Here is a 21,959-nt window from a genome sequence, read left to right as displayed (position 1 = left end):
GCCTGGGGGTCCGGCAGAGCGCGCTGTAGCGGCGGGGTGGGGGTGGGTCCTGGCCTGGGGGTCCGGCAGAGCGCGCTGTAGCGGCGGGGTGGGGGTGGGGGTGGGTCCTGGCCTGGGGGTCCGGCGGGGTGGGGGGAGGAAATGTCTATTGTCTAATGTCTTTTGTGTTGTTTGCTGTGTTTTTATTTTCTACTTGGTATCTTGTATTTTGTATTTATTAGTTAAGTTTTGGTCTGTATTTATTATTTCTTATTATCTTGTCATTATTATTATTATTATTATTATTATTATTATTATTATTATTATTATTATTATTATTATTATTATTATTATTGTTATTGTTGTTGTTGTTGTTGTTGTTGTTGTTGTTGATGTTGATGATGTGTTGTCAAAAGAAAATTGAAAATAGAAAATCTGATACAAAAATAAAAAAAAAACATTTAAAGCAGCACTATGGAAGATTAGCAGATAAGAGAAAACGGTGACAAAAAAGACATGTGTTCCATGACCTGCCCGACCAGAGAGGTGTGTATTGGCAGTTTCACTGTGTTTCATACGCTGCTGCTGGGAGGGTTTTCTCTAGTTCGGCCCGACTCCATGATGTAGCTTCCCGAGCAGCAATATTTTTTCATGAAAAAAGTTATATAATGCAGGTTTAAACCCGAAACATGGACATAACAGGACAACATGGAACAATACGTTTTCATATCAACTCTCTTTAAAACACATAAAACACACGCACCACATTTTAAATTTCAATCCACAGATTATACATCACTCACACTTGGGATTCTAATATTAACAGATGTTCTAAATGCTTTGGGGAACATCTCGTGTCTGCCTCTCTAACGTGTTCCTCCGCGCCCCCCCCCCCTCCCCTCCGCGCCCCCTGCCCTCCCCACTGTCCCCAGGCGCGTCAGTCCCTGGAGAAGGCCAAGACGGTGCTGGAGGAGGAGAGGCTCAACCTGTCCTCGGAGCTCAAGACGCTGCAGGGGGGCCGTGTGGAGAGCGAGAGGGGCCGCAAGAGGGCCGAGGGCCAGCTGCTGGAGCTCAGCGCCCGCCTGGCGCAGGCCGACCGGGAGAGGGAGGAGAGGGAGGAGCGGGTGCACAAGCTACAGGTGAGACGCGCGCCTGGCGCAGGCCGACCGGGAGCGGGAGGAGAGGGAGGAGCGGGTGCACAAGCTACAGGTGAGACGGGACGTGTGCGGGGATTCCTAGTGGTACCATGACATCGTAATGTCCTGAGCGGACACATGTATGTAGTATATTGGATGTAGCGTGTGTGTGTGTGTGTGTGTGTGTGTGTGTGTGTGTGTGTGTGTGTGTGTGTGTGTGTGTGTGTGTGTGGTGTGTGTGTGTGTGTGTGTGTGTGTGTGTGTGTGTGTGTGTGTGTGTGTGTGTGTGTGTGTGTGTGTGTGTGTGTGTGTGTGTGTGTGTGTGTGTGTGTGTGTGTGTGTGTTGCACTGTATGTGAGGTCCTGTTGTCCTTGTGCCATGTGTTTCAGTATATATATACGTTTATTGTCAAATAAAGTGATTGTTATGAATGTCTTCCTGTTTCCTCTCTCTTCCAGTGTGAGATTGAGTCCACCTCCAGCAACCTCACCTCTTCTGACTCCAAGTCTCTCCGCCTCACCAAGGAGGTCAGCGGTCTGGAGAGCCAACTGCATGACACACAGGTAACCACACACACACACACACACACACACACACACACACACACACACACGCACACGCACACACTCACACACACACAGCCATCTGTTCATGAGTTGTGGGGATATTCCATAGACTTACATGTATTCCCTAATTCCTTATCCTAACCATAACCATACATTTGGTCCCACCAATGGTAGGACAACATCGACACGCACATACACAAGTATGCACACACACACACACACACACACACACACACACACACACACACACACACTTCCATCCCCCTCTGTTACACATTGTCCTCTGTTCTGTCCCCCTCTCTCTCTCTCTCTCTCTCTCTCTCTCTCAGGAAATGCTGCAGGATGAGACTCGTCAGAAGCTGGCTCTGAGCTCCAGGGTGCGTTCTCTGGAGGAGGAGAGGAACGGACTGATGGAGAGAGTGGAGGAGGAGGAGGAGAGGGCCAAGGAGCTGACCAGGCAGATCCAGACCCACACTCAGCAGGTAGACTAGAGAGAGTCCTTAACACTTTGAGTGTCGCACGTATCGCTTATCTATACCCCTAGATTGCCAGCTTGATAGTCGTTTCCACAGTCGTTTCACTATGTTTGCGAAGCTGTGTGTGTGTTCTGTATTATAGCTGTGGAGACATGGTGTGACAAACATTACTTGTAGTGCAACATGGGAATAATAGTTTGTTTCCACACGCTGTAGTTTGTAGTTTATTACACGCTAAACATCGCGCATTTCCAAGATAATACAGTATTTTTTCATAGATCGCGAAATAAAACGCGTTATGTGCAATAAGCCCAAACCGATCTGGTTGATCCCCTGAAACCCCAAATACTCCCAAAAGGTATATGACATGTATATATGTACCTTCACAAAATCATCAGGGGGGGGGGGGTCGTTTTAACTCAAAACTGTGATCGTGTTTGCCGAGCATGTTTTTCGTCCGGTGAAACACAGAACTGTGATCGTTAGAAAAACACGTTTCAGATTCAGTAAAATAGACATAGAATGTACCTTACCTTAGCCAGAAGGTATTCCAAGAAGAAGAATTCCAAGTGATCGCATCGCCATCACGATTACCAGTGTTATGTCTATACACGCTTCGATGGTGAAATACGCTTAGGCAAGGAATTTCGAGGCGATCAATGTGAATTTCTGTTCAAGCGGGAGGAGCCACTACCAAGGGGGGGGGGGGGCTGTGTATCAACCCCAACCATTGCAGTTCAGACACGGACGATACTGCCACCTGGTGATAGATCGGCATTGCAGTTCTAGTGTATGTGAATGTGCCGCAGTGATGCAGATCGCTCCGGGCAAGTAAAAAGATCAAACAATCCAAAAACGTAATATCTCGTTTTTGGCACTCAGCGCTTGTCGAGCAAACACGTGATTTTCCGTTTTTGGCACAGAATGTGTTAAAGGTGAAAGGGGTGTCGACATTCACAAAATACTTCTCTAAATCTACGCTTTATATGGATCAGTACTCTTTGGCTGATACTTAATGTTTAGGATTCAGAATTGGTATGGGCAGGGGGAAGAGTGGTCTCCTTCCTACATCGCCTTCTACTTTGTTCTGTGTTCCAGGGAATGTATCCATCCATGTTGTATACTAAGTAATAATAAGTGTGGTGGAACCGAACTCATCAATTATGTCGTAGACGGATCATCATGATCAATAATAGGTTTTTATAGTGAAACTATATACAAAGTGCATATTGTAGATTTAATGAGCTTGGGCTAAGAGGAGTGCTCCCATGTGGCCGGCTGGGAGACACTGAGGGGGAGAAGGGGACGCCTAAATATTAAAGGCAACCAACTTGCGTCTAGCCACGGCGACGCGGCAGCAGCAGAGCGGAGCGGCAGCATTATGTAGCAGTAATCCCCCCTCTTTTAACATCGACAACTAGCTCAACTGGTAGCGCCGCCTTGCTGTGGATCCTGCGGTCAGTTTTTTTTTTTTTTTTTTTTACGTGCATTCTTTCGCCGGTTAAGTTTAGGCAGGTTAACTTTAAGCATTGTTTCGGAGTTGGTTAAGGTTAGAAGGGTTAAGTTTAGGCGCTGTTAAGGAGCTGGTTAAGGTTAGAGTTTGTCTTAGAGAATGGCAATAGAATGCAGCCTATTTCCGCGCTGCAGCTCTCTCGCGCTGCCGCGGTCACATGGGCGTAGTGGCCAATCAGAGAAACGCTAAACACAAGTTGGTTGCCTAAAATATTCACGCGAAGGGGACACCTAGCTTTAGAGAGGGGCGGGGCCGTAGCCCCTTGGCTCGCACCAAGGTGTGCGATATAAGCTGTTGTTTTGGGGCAACCAGAAGGGATTCCTCATCACAAGCCCCTCCTTCCCTCCGTCCCTTCTCCCTCCAGCTGGCCGAGTTGCGCAAGCAGTCGGAGGAGGTGAACGCAGCCGTGGAGGCCGGGGAGGAGACGCGCAGGAGGCTCCAGAGGGAGCTGGACCAGGCCGTGCAGAGGGAGCGACAGAAGGAGGAGGAGAGGGAGCGGGTGGAGAGGCAGAGGGAGAGGCTCCGGGAGGAGATCGAGGACATGACCCTGGCCCTGCAGAGAGAGAGGCAGAACTGCGCCGCCCTGGAGAAGAGGCAGAAGAAGTTTGACCAGGTGAGCGTCCAGGTTAAAGGCCCCTATCCGTAATCCAAAATGCAACAAAAAAAGAAATGGGAATGGAGACATGTTCTCGTTCTCTTGTTGATTGACTGAGCTCTTGATACAAGGACTCGCACTGTACAAGAGGTACGCACGTTTTTAGATGTCTTCGCTGCATTTTAGATTGTTTGCATACATTGGTGCAATCTTCCCCGCCATCGAAATGAGCAACGATCTGCCCTTGAGCAAGTCACTCAAGCGAAAAAAAAAATCCTCCCTTCGTGACCCCTGACCTCTAACCCTTGCCCACTCCACCTCAGTGCCTGGCGGAGGAGAAGGCGGTGAGCGCCCGGCTGGCGGAGGAGAGGGACCGAGCGGAGGCCGACAGCAGGGAGAAGGAGACCCGCTCTCTGGCGCTGGCACGAGCCCTGCAGGTGAGCCGCACCGCTACTCCAGGGGTTCCCAAACTTTTCAGGCCGGGACCCAGAAAATAAGGCGTCAGAGAGCCGCGGCCCAATGCACATCGTCTGGCTTTTTTTTTTCTTTTTTTTTTGCCAGGCGACCGATTTTTTTAAGCCAGATATCACTTCAATCCCATTAAGTTAGTTCAAGTTAGTTATTCATTTATATGTGCTATTTATGAGAGGGCTAACTTGTTGCAAAATAATAATGATAATAATAATAGCCTCATTAAAATACTATACTGCTTCGGTTGTTTTCAGCGTTTTATGTGCATAATCTGTTATTTAGTTTGAAATGTTCGTTGAAATAAGTAGATTTTTCGTTTTTGTTTATTTATTAAGTTAATATAAAACCATATACCGGTAGTCACATTTTAGAATACAATATAATAGAATTTTAGAATACAACTAGAAACACTGTCCTGGCCTGCTTCTAAGTTCAGTGGCCTGACAAACATTTTTATTTTTATTTTTTATTTTTTTAAATCATCTCGCGGCCCTCCCGTGGCTGCTCCCCGACTTTGGGAACCACTGCTCTACTCTACGCTCTCGGTTAACGTCATATAAAGTATCCTAATCTCTGCTGTTCCAATCAGGCTGTGCCCATTGGCCCTGAGCTTGTGTTTGTCCAGCATCAGTTCTGGAATTCATCTGATGATAACAGTGTGGTTGTGTTGCTGTGTGTGTAGGAGGCCCAGGACCAGAGGGAGGAGTTGGAGAGGGCCAACAAGCAGCTACGTCTGGACATGGAACAGCTAGTCAACCAACAGGATGACGTCGGCAAGAGTGTAGGAATCTCCACTTTTCTCTCTCTCTCTCTCTCTATTCCTCTCCCTCTTGTTGTTTTCTCCGTCTCCGTCCTTCTGTCGTCCCCGTGTTGTTCACCCTCTCGTCTCCTCGTGCCCGTCGCCAGGTGCACGAGCTGGAGCGCTCCCGGAGGGCCCTGGAGACGGAGGCCCAGAATCTGCGAACTCAGACCCAGGAGCTGGAGGAGGAGCTGGGGGAGGCGGAGAACTCCCGGCTGAGGCTGGAGGTGACCCTGCAGGCCCTCCGGGCTCAGTTCGAGCGGGAGATCAGCGCTAAGGAGGAGAAGGGAGAGGAGAAGAGGAGATCCCTCAGCAAACAGGTACAGGAGGGAGGGACGAGGGCCTAGGTTCACGTCAATGTTCTGGATACCAGCGGTCTTACATGGGATAATGTGTCTATATGCATTCTCATGCACATAAGGAAATGGAATATTGGGAGTATTACTATGGAAACGCGGACCATAAAACCCAACAGTAGACGGTAGACGCTATAAGGTGTTTACATGCCTTAACATCCTGGCTAGTATCTGCACATCCCAGCAATGGTTTCTCCAAGTCAGGATATGAGCTTATCCTGGTTATTATAAACAGAATATGGTGTTTAGATGCTAAATTTTGCATATGGAATTATCTTGAGTATCCCAAATAATATTGGAATATTAATGTGCATGTAAACACACCCCCCCCCCAGGTGAGGGAGTTGGAGGGCCAGCTGGAGGAGGAGAAGACTCAGCGCTCTCAGGCCCTGGTCATCAAGAAGCAACTGGAGGTGGAGCTACAGGAGGCGGAGGCCCAGGTGGAGGCAGCCAATCGTGGCAGGGAGGAGGGGATCAGGCAGCTACGGAGGTTACAGGTAAGCGGGAAAACCCCAGCTCTCTCTCTCTCTCTCTCTCTCTCTCTCTCTCTCTCTCTCTCTCTCTCTCTCCAGTGATCATCTGTTCAAGTCTACATGCTGTATTCTAAAAGTAGGATATATGGTACAAAGGGGCGTGGCCTCTCCCTGGCGTCTCGAAGGGGAGGCGGGAGAACCCCATCAGCTGTCTTGTGTCTCGGCGTTAGCGGGAACGTTTGAGAGACTTGGTCTGCAGGTCGGGAAGTGTTGGTCCGGACGACGCTGGCCGTTTAGACTCCGAGCCCACTTTCTTCATTCATGTCCACTGACTTCATTCTAAAACGTGTGCCCGTGTGTCTCAGACTCAGATGAAGGATGTCCTCCGTGAGCTGGACGAGAGCAAGTTGGCTCGTGACGAGGTGGTGGCCCAGTCCAAAGACAGCGAGAAGCGCCTGCAGACCCTGGAGGCTGAACTGGTGCAGCTCACTGAGTGTGTGTGTGTGTGTGTGTGTGTGTGTGTGTGTGTGTGTGTGTGTGTGTGTGTGTGTGTGTGTGTGTGTGTGTGTGTGTGTGTGTGTGTGTGTGTGTGTGTGTGTGTGTGTGTGTGTGTGTGTGTGTGTGTGTGTGTGTGTGTGTGTGTGTGTGTGTGTGTGTGTGTGTGTGTGTGTGTGTGTGTGTGTGTGTGTGTGTGTGTGTGTGTGTGTGTGTGTGTGTCAGGGCGGCTGACCCCTATTAGTCGAATAGTCGACTAATCGATCGAAAGGAGCCGTAGTCGACTGCCAACCTCTTAGTCGAATAAAAAAAATTTTTTTAAATGATTATTATTATTATTTATTTTTTTATCATTCTTTCCAAAAGAAAAGAGGCCTAGAAGCGTGGCTAACGCTAATGGCACGCATACCAGAGGCTAACTGCCTACGAAAACAGGCACAGAGGCACTGAAAGAGGATTTCACCCGTCTAATGAACACACTAGACTAGACAAATATCAAGATGTATCCATCAGTGGACCAATTGCATGCTTTTGCAGAGGACAAGAAGCCTTCCATCAGACATTAAGCACCCCCCCACAGCCCAAATATACTTTTTTTTTTTCAATACTTTTTTTTTCATAGTCGACTAATAGTCGACTGTCTGCTAATTTTGGCCAATCATAGTCGACTATCCAAATCCTTAGTCGGGGACAGCCCTAGTGTGTCTGTGTCTGTGATAATGTCTTACACATCGGTAGAGATACCTGATGAAGGTCGGGTGACTGAAATGTAGTACTCAATCAAACCGAGCATGAGTCAAGTCTTCAAGACGTTACTCTTTTGACGCACACCTGTCCAAGACATACAGCTGTGTGGTGTTTGCCATTGTGTGAACCTCTACTATGGTATTGCTCCTCTCTGTCTGTAGGAGCTGTCTGTGTCTGAGAGACTGAGGAGACAAGCGCAGCAGGAGAGAGACGAGGTGGCTGACGAGATGGTCAACAGCAGCTCCGGAAAGTCAGTATCTCCACTTGCTGCGGACTTCCTGTGTGCTGTGTCTGTGTGTATTGAGGTTACTAATGGTGTGTGTGTGTGTGTGTGTGTGTGTGTGTGTGTGTGTGTGTGTGTGTGTGTGTGTGTGTACTGCCTCCTCTCCTTCCTCCCTCCTCTCCTTCCTCCCTCCCTCCTCTCCTTCATCCCTCCTCTCCTTCCTCCCTCCTCTCCTTCCTCCTTCCTCCCTTCTCTCCTTCCTCCCTCCTCTCCTTCCTCCCTCCTCTCCTTCCTCCCTCCTCTCCTCCCTCCCTCCTCTCCTTCATCCCTCCTCTCCTCCCTCCCTCCTCTCCTTCATCCCTCCTCTCCTTCCTCCCTTCTCTCCTTCCTCCTTCCTCTCCTTCCTCCCTCCTCTCCTTCCTCCCTCCCTCCTCCCCTTCCTCCCTCCTCTCCTCCCTCCCTCCTCTCCTTCATCCCTCCTCTCCTTCCTCCCTCCTCTCCTTCCTCCCTCCTCTCCTTCCTCCCTCCTCCCCTTCCTCCCTCCTCTCCTTCCTCCCTCCCTCCTCCCCTTCCTCCCTACTCTCCTCCTCCCCTTCCTCCCTCCTCTCCTCCCTCCCTCCTCTCCTTCATCCCTCCTCTCCTTCCTCCCTCCTCTCCTTCCTCCCTCCTCTCCTTCCTCCCTTCTCTCCTTCCTCCCTTCTCTCCTTCCTCCCTCCTCTCCTTCCTCCCTCCTCTCCTTCCTCCCTCCCTCCTCTCCTCCCTCCCTCCTCTCCTCTCCTCCCTCCCTCCCTCCTCTCCTTCATCCCTCCTCTCCTTCCTCCTTCCTCCCTTCTCTCCTTCCTCCCTCCTCTCCTTCCTCCCTCCTCTCCTTCCTCCCTCCCTCCTCTCCTCCCTCCCTCCTCTCCTTCATCCCTCCTCTCCTTCCTCCCTTCTCTCCTTCCTCCCTCCTCTCCTTCCTCCCTCCTCTCCTTCCTCCCTCCCTCCTCCCCTTCCTCCCTCCTCTCCTCCCTCCCTCCTCTCCTTCATCCCTCCTCTCCTTCCTCCCTCCTCTCCTTCCTCCCTCCTCTCCTTCCTCCCTCCTCCCCTTCCTCCCTCTTCTTTCTTCCTCCTTCCTCCCTCCTCTCCTTCCTCCCTCCCTGTGTGTGTGTGTGTGTGTGTGTGTGTGTGTGTGTGTGTGTGTGTGTGTGTGTGTGTGTGTGTTCTCAGGTCAGCACTGTGTGAGGAGAAGCGCAGGTTGGATGCCCGGGTCACTCAGCTGGAGGAGGAGTTGGAGGAGGAACAGACTAACTCTGAACTGATGGCAGAGAGACAGAGGAAGACGGCTCTGCAGGTACACACACACATAGATATCTATAGAACACTAGATAGCTTAAGGCGGAGTCACCAGCGTCACTGAACCACCGCCATCTTGCTCCAGTTAGCCTTGAGTGAGAGTGAGTGAGCTGCACAGACAAAAATACTCATAACTCGCTGAAATATTGACGGATTTACAAACGGGTTGGTTTGCTATAAACATCAAAGATGTAGTTATGATACTGCATACTTATAAATAAAAAAAATTAAATGTTTTTTTTTACAAACCGCTTGAATCATAGCCACGTTAATAATGCTTGTAATAAACCAAACCGTTTGTAAATCCGTCAATATTTCAGCGAGTTATGAGTATTTTTGTCTGTGCAGCTCACTCACTCTCACTCAAGGCTAACTGGAGCAAGATGGCGGCGGTTCAGTGACGTCGCTCTCCATTGGCCGGCAGCGCGGGCAAGCTATCTAGTGTTCTATAGATATCTATGCACACACACAAATACTTACATTTGTAGTACATAGACTATACTGTATATCTGGTTTTATCTCTCCTCTATTCTATCACTGTCTTCTAACACCTCAACACACACACACACACACACTATACTCTCACAGCTGACCCTGTGTTGTTTATCCAAGGTGGAGACAATGACGGTGCAGCTGCAGGGAGAGCGCACTCTGGGCCAGAAGGCGGAGGGCCAGCGGGAGCTGCTGGAGAGGCAGAACAAGGACCTGAAGAGCAGGCTGGGGGAGATGGAGGGAGCCGTCAGGGGCAAACACAGGCTCAGTGTCGCCGCCCTGGAGGCCAAGATAGACTCCATGGAGGAGCAACTGGAGCAGGAGAGACAGTGAGGGACACACACAGACACACACACACACACACACTCACTCACACACACACATGCACACATTCTGGCCCACCCAGTCACACACAAGTGTGTGCGTACACACACACACACACACACAAGCACACACACAGTATTTCTAGCTTCTTACATTTCTCAGCAGAATATGACACGTATCACACGCATGCATTATTATGCCATTTGGTGAATGCTTTTTATCCAAACCACCGTAGTAGTAGCAGGAGTAGATACAGCTTTAGCATTGGATGACCCCCAGAGGGAACCCCTTCACACTGGCAGCGTTATTTAGTGCCACGCCTACTCATTGAGCTACATATGACCACACAGTCCACAGATACTATGCTTATCCTCTCTCTCTCTCTCTCTCTCTCTCTCTCTCTCTCTCTCTCTCTCTCTCAGGGAGCGAGCAATGGCCAACAAACTAGTGCGGAAGACAGAGAAGAAACTAAAGGAGGTGATGATGCAGGCGGAGGACGAGAGGAGACATGCAGACCAGTACAGAGAACAGGTCGGTAAAGACCAAGACATGTTGACCTGTATAGAACAGACCAGTACAGAGAACAGGTCGGTAAAGACCAAGACATGTTGACCTGTATAGAACAGGATTTACACTCCACTTCAAAGGTCACTTCAATAAATGATGTGCTTTAGGTCAGAGACCTTCATCAGAGTGAAGTTCTCTTCTTTAGTGACTGTGTTCTGCTTCCAGGACCATGTCCCTTTCACGTGTATGATCTCAAGATTTAGAAAATAGACAATAGAAATTTGAAGCAAAACATTCAGTAAAAACGTCCTCCATACTTGAAAGCCGGCCGGCTTGTCACGTCGCCTCCCTCATTATAGAGTGCCATACAATATACCTTCACACAGTAGAGAAAAGTAAAACATACATACACATACTAGTGTACATAGCCTCGCCCTCCACACATAAATATACAGGCTCAATGGCCTGATCAAAGTCTGTCAGACAATATTAACCCTATTAAAACAAGTATGCGTTTGATATGGTGTGTGCAGTTCTGTTTAAAGAAAGAACTAATTAAAGAAATAGGAGTTGACGGGAATGGCTGAGTCTATGAGTTTAACCAATAGGCGTTTCTCTACATGGTTTTTGAAAGAGGATAGGCTGGCAAAACCAGTGGGAATGGAATGACAAAGTATTGGGACCCTGTTAGAGATCCCTAATTAGGCATTCAATGTTCTAGTCCTAGGAAGATGGAGTTTGAAGCGATTTCTCCTGGCTGGGACAATTGAGATTTTTGTTTGAAAATAGGGCGCAGGATCCTTTAAAAAAAGCCTATGAAGAAACAGAGCAATCTGTTTGTTTATTTAAAACACAATTAAGAATGGCCCAATTTGCTAAATGAGGAGCTGTGTGATCCCTGTATCCTGCACAAAATACTGTTCTGATAAATAGTTCTGTAGACAGGGAATCGTTTGCAGTTTTGTATGATGGGTACAATATTGCAGTCACTAATAAATTGGTAAATCATGGACATAATACAAACATAGTGTTGTGTTATGATTCAGCAAATATCTAACATAGCCAGTTATCCCTATTGGATCTACCTACCTAAATGTTTATTGTAAGTGATTTGTAGTGCTGAATTTCCCTCAGGATCACTTCTACTTCTATTAAGATTTTTGCAATTTTATTTGAGATTATTTATTTGAGCCTTCCAAGTAAGCTTGTCATCTATTTTTAATCCGAGGTATCAAGGACTTGTTTGGTTTGGCTTTTGGTTGTTGTCTTTGAAGGTAATTTTGTTTCCTTGAAATTCAGTTTTAGCCATTTTAATATTTTGACACTATTCCTTATTTACAATTGATGCGAGTTTAGTTTACCCAGGTCTCAGTGTGAATAAAATATACTTGTGTCATCTGCAAATAATAATTTTGATATTAAGTGGGATCATTTATGTAAATAAAAAAAACAGGGGACCAAGAATGGATTCTTGTGGTACACCACATTTGATATTGAGAGGAGCAGAATGAATTAACATGCTGACTTCGATCACTAAGAAGTTTTGAATTTTGATAACTGAACATTCTGTCTTTCCTTACTACTGGCCATTGAAAGCTATTGGGTGGTAAAAGTCTAACAGAGAATTTTGAGAAAACATTGCAAAAACGTTCTGCTTTTTCGGGTGTGCTTTAGTCTATCAAGGTCAACCTGTCATACAAGGGGTAGTGGCATAGGATTCAGGTGCAGACAAACGAGGCAGGTGGACGGTGTTTAATAACAAAAATATAAAGTTGAGAGGAAAAAATACAGAGAACAGAAACGCACTGGAGAGACAAAAGAGACAAAAAAAAGACTAGACTTCCTAAGGATTCTTACATGTAACCATTGGCATGAAACATAAAACACCTACCAGGAGACACTGAACATAGACAATGGACCAGCACAGAGAACAAGAAACAAGGAACTGAAATACACAGGAGCAAATGACAAACAAGAAACACCTGCGATGATTACAACTAGAGACACATGGGAGGGGAAACAGACTGACAAAGAACTACAGGAAACGGACAAATAATGACAAGGGGAGAGGCAGAGCAAGGGAGAACAGTCCGTGGACAGGCAGGAAGGGCAGAACATTACACAACTTATATTTAAGCATTACATCACGCGCAGGAGTGGTTTGTGAACAATAAACCATGCCTAGGGGTGGTCGTTAGTTAGGCATGGTTTATTTTTCACAAATCACGACTGCAAGTGGTGTAATGCTTTTATACAACTGCCACATTCATCCAACCTTATTGCTATACAATAAACACACATTAATCGAAGATTTATTGAAAAAACCATCCGCCAGAAAAAGTAGTTCCCAAAAAAGAAAAAAATAGAAATTGCCTCCATGTGGAAGCAGCTCGGAAGTGCATCCAACTGTTCTCAGTAGGACATCCAACCAACTAACACATCCAACTGCCTTTCAACTAAGACATCCAACCAACTAACACATCCAACTGCCTTTCAACTAAGACATCCAACCAACTAACACATCCAACTGCCTTTCAACTAAGACATCCAACCAACTAACACATCCAACTTTTCTTTAGTTTTTAATTATGAAGTTAGTGGTTGTTATTGGAATGATTGATTGAGCTAGTCTTCCTTCCACACAGAAAGACAACAGAAAACACAAAACATAACAACATGAGATACATATGACAATCACAATTAACAATGATAATCTAAAAACAGTAAAACATTGTAGACATCATTATCAACATCAGAATATTTTGCTCACATATTTAAGTAGTGCATTCTCAGGTGGTATTTGAAAGACACTTTACTATTCAATTTACTTATGTTCAGTGGGCAGTTATTCCAATGATTGATGGCAGGATAAACAACAGTCCTCTTTAAAGCATTTGATTTTGGACGTGGTAACATAATCTGTCCATCATCAGCTGACCTAGTAAAATAAGAATGAACCTGACTGCATCTGACAATTTGTTTGTATAAGAAAACAGGTTGAGATGAAAAGACAGTGTTCCTGAAAAATGTAACTGTTGAAAACCAGCCTATTCTCTACCGTTAACCATGAGAGTTGCCGGTGCATTTGGTTTTTAGTGCCTTTGAGGTGCTTTGGTACCATGAGGTGCAAGCATAGTCATAGTACCCTTGAATGAGTGCTCCTGTCAGAGTCTTCAGGGTATTCAGGCCGTCTGGAATGTTAAGTGTCACCACACCTATCCATTGACGGTCGGCCGACCCCAGCCCCCCCACACACACACAGGTACACAGGGAAAAAAATAAAGGCTAAAAATAAATTTATTTAAATAAATAAAAATAATGTGTCGACTGGTCTGGGAAGGCACAGCCTGCCCCAGCCTTACACACCCTATGTCTCCGCTCTCCGCTCCCTCTACAAAGTCGAACGGCGGAGTGATGTGATTCGGTTGTGGGCGGGTCCTGGGACCAGGAGCGTGGATTGTGAAGGATAAATACGTGTAAATGGACTGTTTCAGCCAATCAGAATCGAGAAATTTGCATGCCGTTGTATAACAGCACATACCGTCATGTGAACCCAACATGCAGCTATAATTGTGCGTCAGGGCGCAAAGAGAGTGTTGAAAAGATCACCCCCAAACGAGTGATTTATCCTGCTCAATCCTAATCCTAATCCAAACCCAGCATCTGCAAGTGAGAGGGGCGGATATGGGGGGGGTTATCCCCCCCCCCCCCCCCCCCCAGCCCCAAAATATAATCCATCATCTACTGGAGAGATATTGACTCCCCTCCCAAAACACCATCGTCGATAATCTTGCTCAGATTTAATCTCGCTGGTCCTGATCCTGATCGGTCCTCCTGTTTGTGGAGTAATCTCACTCTCTCTCTCTCTCTCTCCCTCTATTCACCCCTTCTCCTTCTCTTCCCTTGTTTTCTTCCCGTCCACTTCCTCCTCAACCCCCACTCCACCCGACCTGACCTCCGCCCTACCCGCATTGTTTTCCCAAATCCTTCTCCATCCACTTTTTCCTCTCCATCGACCGACCATCCTTACTACCCCCCCTTCCCCTCTCTCTTTCTCTCTCTCTCTCTCTCCCTCCTCTCCACCCACCACCTCCCCTGCCAGTTGGACAAGTCTATGGGCCGTCTGAGGCAGCTGAAGAGGCAGCTGGAGGAGGTGGAGGAGGAGAACTCTCGCTCCAACGCCCAGAGGAGGAAACTCCAGAGGGAGCTGGAGGAGATGAGCGATGGCAGCCAGAGCATGACGAGGGAGATCACCGCCCTGCGCAGCCAGCTCAGGTACGTGCGTGTGCGTGCGTGTGTGTGTGTGTGTGTGTGTGTGTGTGTGTGTGTGTGTGTGTGTGTGTGTGTGTGTGTGTGTGTTAGTGATGGGCACAGTTATTTGAATATTCGCCTATTGGAAATGACCGGTATTAAATCAATTTAACAAATAGGATTTCGTTTCTTTATTTATTTGACTACTGTCGTGATTATGATTGTTTGTTTCCTCGCCTTCAGGCTACATTATGAGTGTGTTAACCACGTTTTTAAATAGAATATTCAAATATATGTCTTCAAATGCCCATCTGTTTGTGTGTCTGTCTGTGTGTGTGTGTGTGTGTGTGTGTGTCTGTCTGTCTGTCTGTCTGTCTGTCTGTCTGTCTGTCTGTCTGTCTGTCTGTCTGTCTGTCTGTCTGTCTGTCTGTCTGTCTGTCTGTCTGTCTGTCTGTCTGTGTTTGTATCTGTGTTGTCATGCTTGCGTGACATACGTGAATCAGGTGAGAGTTGGAAAAGAGAGCTATCGGTCCTCAGTTGTCATGTTTTGATTTGACCCCCATTAACATTATGTTTGTTTGACGTTTTGTTTGTGTTTGTGTTTTGTTTTGTTGCGTCCGTTTGTGTGTCTGTCTCACACTGACACCCTGTGTCCATCTGTCTGTCTGCCTCACATCACCACTCAGCATCCCAGACTGGAGGCCGGAGAAGTAGGTCACTGTGTGTGTGTGTGTGTGTGTGTGTGTGTGTGTGTGTGTGTGTGTGTGTGTGTGTGTGTGTGTGTGTGTGTGTGTGTGTGTGTGTGTGTGTGTGTGTGTGTGTGTGTGTGTGTGTGTGTGTGTGTGTGTGTGTGTGTGTGTGTGTGTGTGTGTGTGTGTGTGTGTGTGTGTGTGTGTGTGTGTGTGTGTGTGTGTGTGTGTGTGTGTGTGTGTGTGTGTGCGCGTGCGCATGTATGCGTACGTACGTGTGTGTGTGTGTGTATGTACAGTATGTACGTACGTGTGTGTATGTACAGTATGTACGTATGTACATACGTGTGTGTGTACGTATGTATGTATGAGTGTGTGTGTGTGTGTGTGTCCACACATGCACATGTGTTTTGCTGGCTTTCCTCTTGCTTGTCTTGCTGTGTGATTCATCACTAGCTTGGTTCAGTAACACATGTTAATACTGTAGTTTCTTTGTGTAGACTAGACAACAGTGATGTCCCATAAGTCGTCGTTTGTTTCACCACCTCAAAGCGCTATTCAGATCTTGTCCTCAAGAGGCCAGTATTGTGCTGTCTTCTGCTCTTATTTGGTTGATTGATTATGTGATGAAGTTAGAGAGAGTAATGAAGCATACCTTCCTGCCCTGGAGAGAAACCACTGCTTCTCTTCTCATCTGTCCAGGTTGGAGAGACAGGCCTGTCTGCCTCACTCCCATCATTTAATTTCATTTGTATTTGTTCCGTTCACGGCAATGCACAGCTGCACAAAAGCACAACAGCATAATTTCTTAATACCTCCCAATTTGCACATTCCAAGAGTGAAAAAGGAGCAGGGAGAAGAAAATAGTATTTTGCCTGCCTCTTACTCAAAACAATAAATAAACAATAGAAATAGATTACACATATTACAATTGCACATATTTAACAAGCAATACGTACAATAACATGACAAAGAAAGAAATTTGTCATAGGGAAAGCTATTACCCATCAACTTCATAAAGTCTAATTGTTTTTTCTTTATACATTTTCTTGAACTGAAAGATATTCCTACAACTCTTTAAATCATTCTGTAGAGAATTCCACAGTTTTATGCCGCATACTGAAATACACATCTGCTTTAAAGTAGTCTGTGCATACCGATGCTTAAAATTCCTCACTCCATTATGAGAGTATTGTTCTCCACCCGTGTAGGGTACTGGGCACGCTTAAACGAGCACAGGCTCTATGACATCGCAGGCGGGGCAGAGTGTGTGCAGCTTGGTGAGAATATCAACCACTAGAGCAGCAAAGGGATGATATGTTTCATTACTCTTTAAAAGAACACGACAGCATTTTGGGAAATTACCTTATCGTCTTCTCCAGAGAGAGACAAGAAGATAGATACCAGTTTCCTCTCTGTGCGTTCAGTAGAAAGCTATCTGGCTGCACGTTAGCCTAGCTTAGCACAATGAATGGAAGCGGACAGTGCCGGTTAGCCTAGGCATTGTCCAACTAACACCTCTCCCGAAGGCTACCCGTCACTGTCCGCCTCCATTCATTGTGCTAAGCTAGGCTAACGTGCAGCCCAGATAGCTTTCTACTGAACGCGCACAGAGAGGAAACTGGTATCTATCTTCTTGTCTCTCTCTGGCGAAGAAGGTAAGCTAATTTCCCAAAATGTTGGCGTGTTCCTTTAATGAAATAGTTGATTTCCTTCTTTAGTTTTAGATTGCATCCCATGGGGTCCTTTCCACTGAAGCTTAATTCCCGCACACGCTGCACACGCTGGGTACTAGCAACAACCAGGACGTAACACGCACTCTCCCTTTTCCAGGCGCGCTCCGTTGCCCCTGGCGATGCGTGGACGCAGAGCCCTGGTGGACGACCTCTCGTTGGAGAACTCTGACTCGGAGGAGCCCCCCGCCTCGCCGACGCCCTCCACTGGGCCCCCAGGGACGCCCTCCTCAGAACACAGCATGGAGCCTCCGCCACCCTACAGCCTCAACAACACCGAGTGACCCTCAAGACGGACACACGCACACAGAAACACACACACACACACACACACATACACGGACACACACACACATACACACACACACACACATACATGCCCTCTCACAGCTTCACCCATTTCGAGGCAAAGGAGTGGCGGATGCATACAGTACATACTATATAGTACATGAAAACAGACGGATATATATACCTTCACATAGATGTACACAGTGTTGAGGATACACACATCAAACACAAACACACACAAAACTGACCGCTTAAACCCAGTCCAGTCTTTACGATATTGCCCACTTTTTACAAGACGGGGCAGAGAACACGCACATATTTACACCAACCAATACCAAGAGAAGATAAGAAGACAACAGCTGGAAGTGGCATTTAGTCTCAGAGGAGAGTGAAGTAGAGCAAAACGCATAGACTGTAAAATTCTATGTAATGTAATAGTTCTGGGAAGAAAAACGACATCCCCCAGAATTCCACGGGGGGGGGAGCTAACCACATCAGCAGAGCCGACCTCTTATTTCACGATGCTGTACAACGCTTTAAAAAGAAACGGCAGATAACCATGCAGCTGCCAAACCTCTTAGGAGCTATTTCAATATTAAGCCATGTTTAACTCTTAGAGGAGGACCATTAGAATTTGTACAATCTACCTAATTCCACAAAGGGCTGCTGGAAGAGAGCATGAAAGGGTTAAAGACAATCTTCATTCAGGAGAGGTCATTGAGCAAGACGAGAGTGTGTCTCACACGCACGTGGTGCAGGAGGGTCTTGCCCCGTGCGTCTTACTCAAGTGTGTGAAAGACAATGGACCTGTCTCAAAACCCTGCCCCTTTTCTTGATCCTCCAATCACAACTGTCGCTTACCTCGGACAAACTTGGTTTGTCCGAGGTAAGCGGCAGTTGTGATTGGAGGATCAAGAAAAGAGGGCAGGGTTTGAGACAGGTCCATTGAACATCTTTGTATTTTGGTAAGTTTAAAAGAAAATCACCATCAATTTCTGAGGTTTCTCTCACTCACGTGTGTGAATTTGAAGCAATGCAACTTACAAATGTGATTGGGATCAAAAATGAAAGAAAATATTTTAAGAAATACTTCCGATTTTAGTGAGAGAGAGAGAGAGCGAGAGAGAGAGAGCAGGAAAAGAGTAATCTTGATATTGTATACGCAACTAAGATGAAGCCAGCATCAACTTTTGTTTTTGTTTTTTATTTTAGAAAATGGTTTGATGGGAAGCATTACTCTAACCTTAGATTAGTGTCGATGGGCAACTTGTTGCCTCCCATTCCCATGACATAGAAATTAACTTTCCATATCATGTGTCATAATGATAATAATGACACCAACCGTTATATCAATTTCATACATAATCATTGCAAAAAGCAAATGAAAAAGCAGCCTACAGTCAGGCTTGAGCTCGTCACTGGTTCATCTAACTGACCTCTTTCAATAGATTAGATCCAGAATATAGCTAGCTATTACAATAGATAGTATTAGATAGTTTCTTTAAAGTCTTAACATATTGCTTCTTGACTACGGGCGGCTGAATTGATGTAACTAATATCAATCTGAATATGAGTATAACCTTAAGTTATTGATCACTGGTTGTTGTTATTTTCTTTTGTATGATTCTGTCTTGTAGGCAAACATGTGGTTACCACTGGTATTGATGTTGGGCTGGGCCTCAAATATTATAGTCTTGACGGCGTGAATCTGACGCCATCAGGTCCTCAAGGTGGTAGACCTGAGTGTAGTTCAAACCATTGTTACCTGGTCAGCCGTGCGGCCTTCGGACCTGAGAGCTGTATTTCCCAGACCCTGTCTGAATGGCCGGTGGATGACTATATTTATCTGGTTTTAGGTCATTATTGATGTGGAACAGAGATGTTTGCTGTATAATTTTTATTTTATCGTATTGTTTTGGGAGGGGAAGAGTATTAATTGAAGAATAAGAAGTGTATGGAGACAGGTTTGCATCATGATGAAACAACTTTTAACGCTAGCTAGAAATAACCCATGGAGAACTTCCGTATGTCACTGTACGGTTTGACACAAAGCAGAAGGCGTTATGAAAGTGGATACATTTTGTCTTGAGATTTTTTTAACATATGCATCACTTTTTTGTTGTTGTTGTTGTGATCAAGCATATTGTACATTGTAATAATGATTTTTATTGATTAACCGTGTAAAATATTAATCAAAAAAAGCTTTTGTTTTTAACCAAATGGTGGGCGTATGGATGAGAAAAGGGACTTAAAATGTGTAGTAGACTAGTAGATTAGTACAGTGTAGTGTAGAGGACCGGAGTAGAGACTGGTTTGATTTTCCGCTAACTTCCAGAGACGGTCTGGAGAAATGTGCTGGGAGGCACGGAAAATTCCGTTTCTACTCACACTTCCTCCATAGAAGATTTTAGAACAACTGAGCATGAGGCTGGCAGTTATTTCAAATAGTAGTAGTATTTTAGACTAGGAGGGGCATTGGAGGCAATGAGGGAAGAATTGTCCAAAAAGACTTTTTTTTCATGAAACGAGTGACAAGCAGATCGCTGATATGGAATGTTCTTTTTTTTCTTCTCAATTCAAGCTCAAAAGAAAACATAAGATTTGAGTGATGTGTCCACGCACAGGTATTTGGTTCAGTGCTGCCCATATTCACTGATCGAACCTTGTAATTTTTAGAGTTTTAGAATATAGACTATTTTCTTTTTAAAAACCTGGCCTTGTAGATTGTTTCCCTTTGGAGAAAATCATCTTCATTTCCATTGCATGTTTTTATTTCTCATTTGACAACGAAATATGTTTATTTTTTATTCCCACTAGCACCTGTTATGCCTGACACAGTTTTAATTCAGGGGGGGGATAATGTGATGTTTTATAGACACAAGATATACAGGAACAACGTCTTAATAAGCCGGGACAGTATGCTGCTCACGTTTCTAAAAACATTACATGTAGAGTAGTTCTGCTTTTTTAGTTCTAAGGGGGAATGAAGCTGATGAAACAAAAGGTTGTGTTGCTCAGATCACAGTGGTGTTTGTAGAATTGTTCTTGAGGAGAGGTTCCGTTCTGGAAATATCTTGGGCACAGATTATGCTTTTGGTTTATATACCATTGGTTATATACAGAAACCTGTAGTGTTCGGAAATCAGGGTTGTCTGTTGTTATTAAAATGGTTATCTTTGTTTCGCTCCCTCTTAGATCCATTACAGTACATACAAGTATTGTAGAAATAAGTATGTGGTACTCAATTGGCCTATCAAGCTCCGCCCTCTTTTATTTATCCTCCAATCACAACTGCTGCTTCGCTTGGACAATTGGAGGATCAAGAATAGAGGGCGAGGCTTGAGATAGGTCAATTGAGCAGCATTGCAAGATATTATTGGCACAGAGGAAAACTGAAAGAGAGTAAGCCTGTGTACCTACAACACAGATGAAACTGAAAGACAGTAAGCCTGTGTACTTTACAGTACAACAATTAAGTGCTCTGGCTTAATATCCATTGTGTCTCCATATTCTTTTTTTTAGACATATTGTGCTACTCTTTCTTTTGCCAAGCCAGGTTCATTGTGATTCAATGTCTAGTAACAGATGAATGAAGAAAGTTTACAGTGAGGGATAATTGGGTTAAGAATGAGTTTGTATTTGACTACTGAACAACGACATATATTTTATTCCCTTTGAAAGCTCTTTATGTATTTTTTTTTCTTTCGTTCTTTTGGCTGTATATGTAAAGGATTCTGTCCGAAGGTTTTTTTTTTGTTTTAGTTTTTTTGTTGTTTCTGTGTAAATGCTGCACTTTACGCACCACCAGAGGGCACCAGACGCACCCAGGCAGACATCATGGGTACATTGCATCGTCTCTGCCAAGTTAAGAGAGCTCCGTGACATGGACGAGTGACTGTCAGCTGAGCTGGTATCACAATCGGGATACATTGTCTTAATGTCTTATCACTTAACTGTTTTCTCCGTTTTTAGATGACAAAACGCCATGTCCCTTGTCTAAATATGGTGTTCAGGACGACACGTCACAGTAGGTCATAGAAGTCATGAGGCGAATGGAATAAACTGCTGGAACGACAACTGATCTTTCCGTCTGTAGCGAGAGAAACGCCTGGTGCTTCTTCAAAGGTGTTTTTATTTCTTTATTTTTATTTTTTTCTTGCTCTGTTTATGGCTACTGTGGAACTTGAAAACATTGGAAATGTGTTGTTTATTAGCCTTTTTTTGTTTGTTTTATGATGCTGTAATTATAAAACATCTGACTGGGGTTAACTTTAATATATGTCGTTGGTTTTGATCTCTGTGTGTTCGGTTTTTTTGTTTTAGAAGAGGGACACCCACAGCGCACATACACAAACTGCATTTTTCATTGTTTATTTAAATAATGAATATTTAACAGCAATATCAACTATAATATTTCACTTTAACAGGAAACCACTGTATAGTTACTTCACACAACTTTTTAAACAAACACAGCCTTTTTTCACAGCTTGAGTGGCAGACAGCCTCTTTAAAAC

At 45.4% G+C, this 21,959-nt stretch overlaps 1 protein-coding gene across 1 annotated transcript in view; it reads left to right on the top strand.

Moving 5' to 3' along the window:
* Window positions 1-21,739, top strand: part of myh14 (myosin, heavy chain 14, non-muscle) — a 107,344-nt gene extending 85,605 nt beyond the window's left edge. Inside the window, 17 exon segments of the mRNA XM_084336752.1 lie at window positions 522-525; window positions 912-1,118; window positions 1,574-1,678; window positions 2,011-2,163; window positions 4,035-4,283; window positions 4,589-4,702; window positions 5,419-5,517; window positions 5,643-5,855; window positions 6,227-6,388; window positions 6,730-6,858; window positions 7,768-7,856; window positions 9,036-9,159; window positions 9,774-9,982; window positions 10,400-10,508; window positions 14,587-14,759; window positions 15,422-15,445; window positions 17,258-21,739. Coding sequence (XP_084192878.1) covers window positions 522-525; window positions 912-1,118; window positions 1,574-1,678; window positions 2,011-2,163; window positions 4,035-4,283; window positions 4,589-4,702; window positions 5,419-5,517; window positions 5,643-5,855; window positions 6,227-6,388; window positions 6,730-6,858; window positions 7,768-7,856; window positions 9,036-9,159; window positions 9,774-9,982; window positions 10,400-10,508; window positions 14,587-14,759; window positions 15,422-15,445; window positions 17,258-17,441 — 2,347 coding nt within the window. The 3' untranslated portion in view covers window positions 17,442-21,739.
* The last annotated feature ends 220 nt before the right edge of the window (window positions 21,740-21,959 follow it).

The sequence above is a fragment of the Notolepis coatsorum genome (assembly GCF_963971535.1).
Source record: "Notolepis coatsorum genome assembly, chromosome: 19".
NCBI classification, from domain to species: Eukaryota; Metazoa; Chordata; class Actinopteri; order Aulopiformes; family Paralepididae; genus Notolepis; species Notolepis coatsorum.
This window is presented reverse-complemented; position numbering and strand designations above follow the sequence as displayed.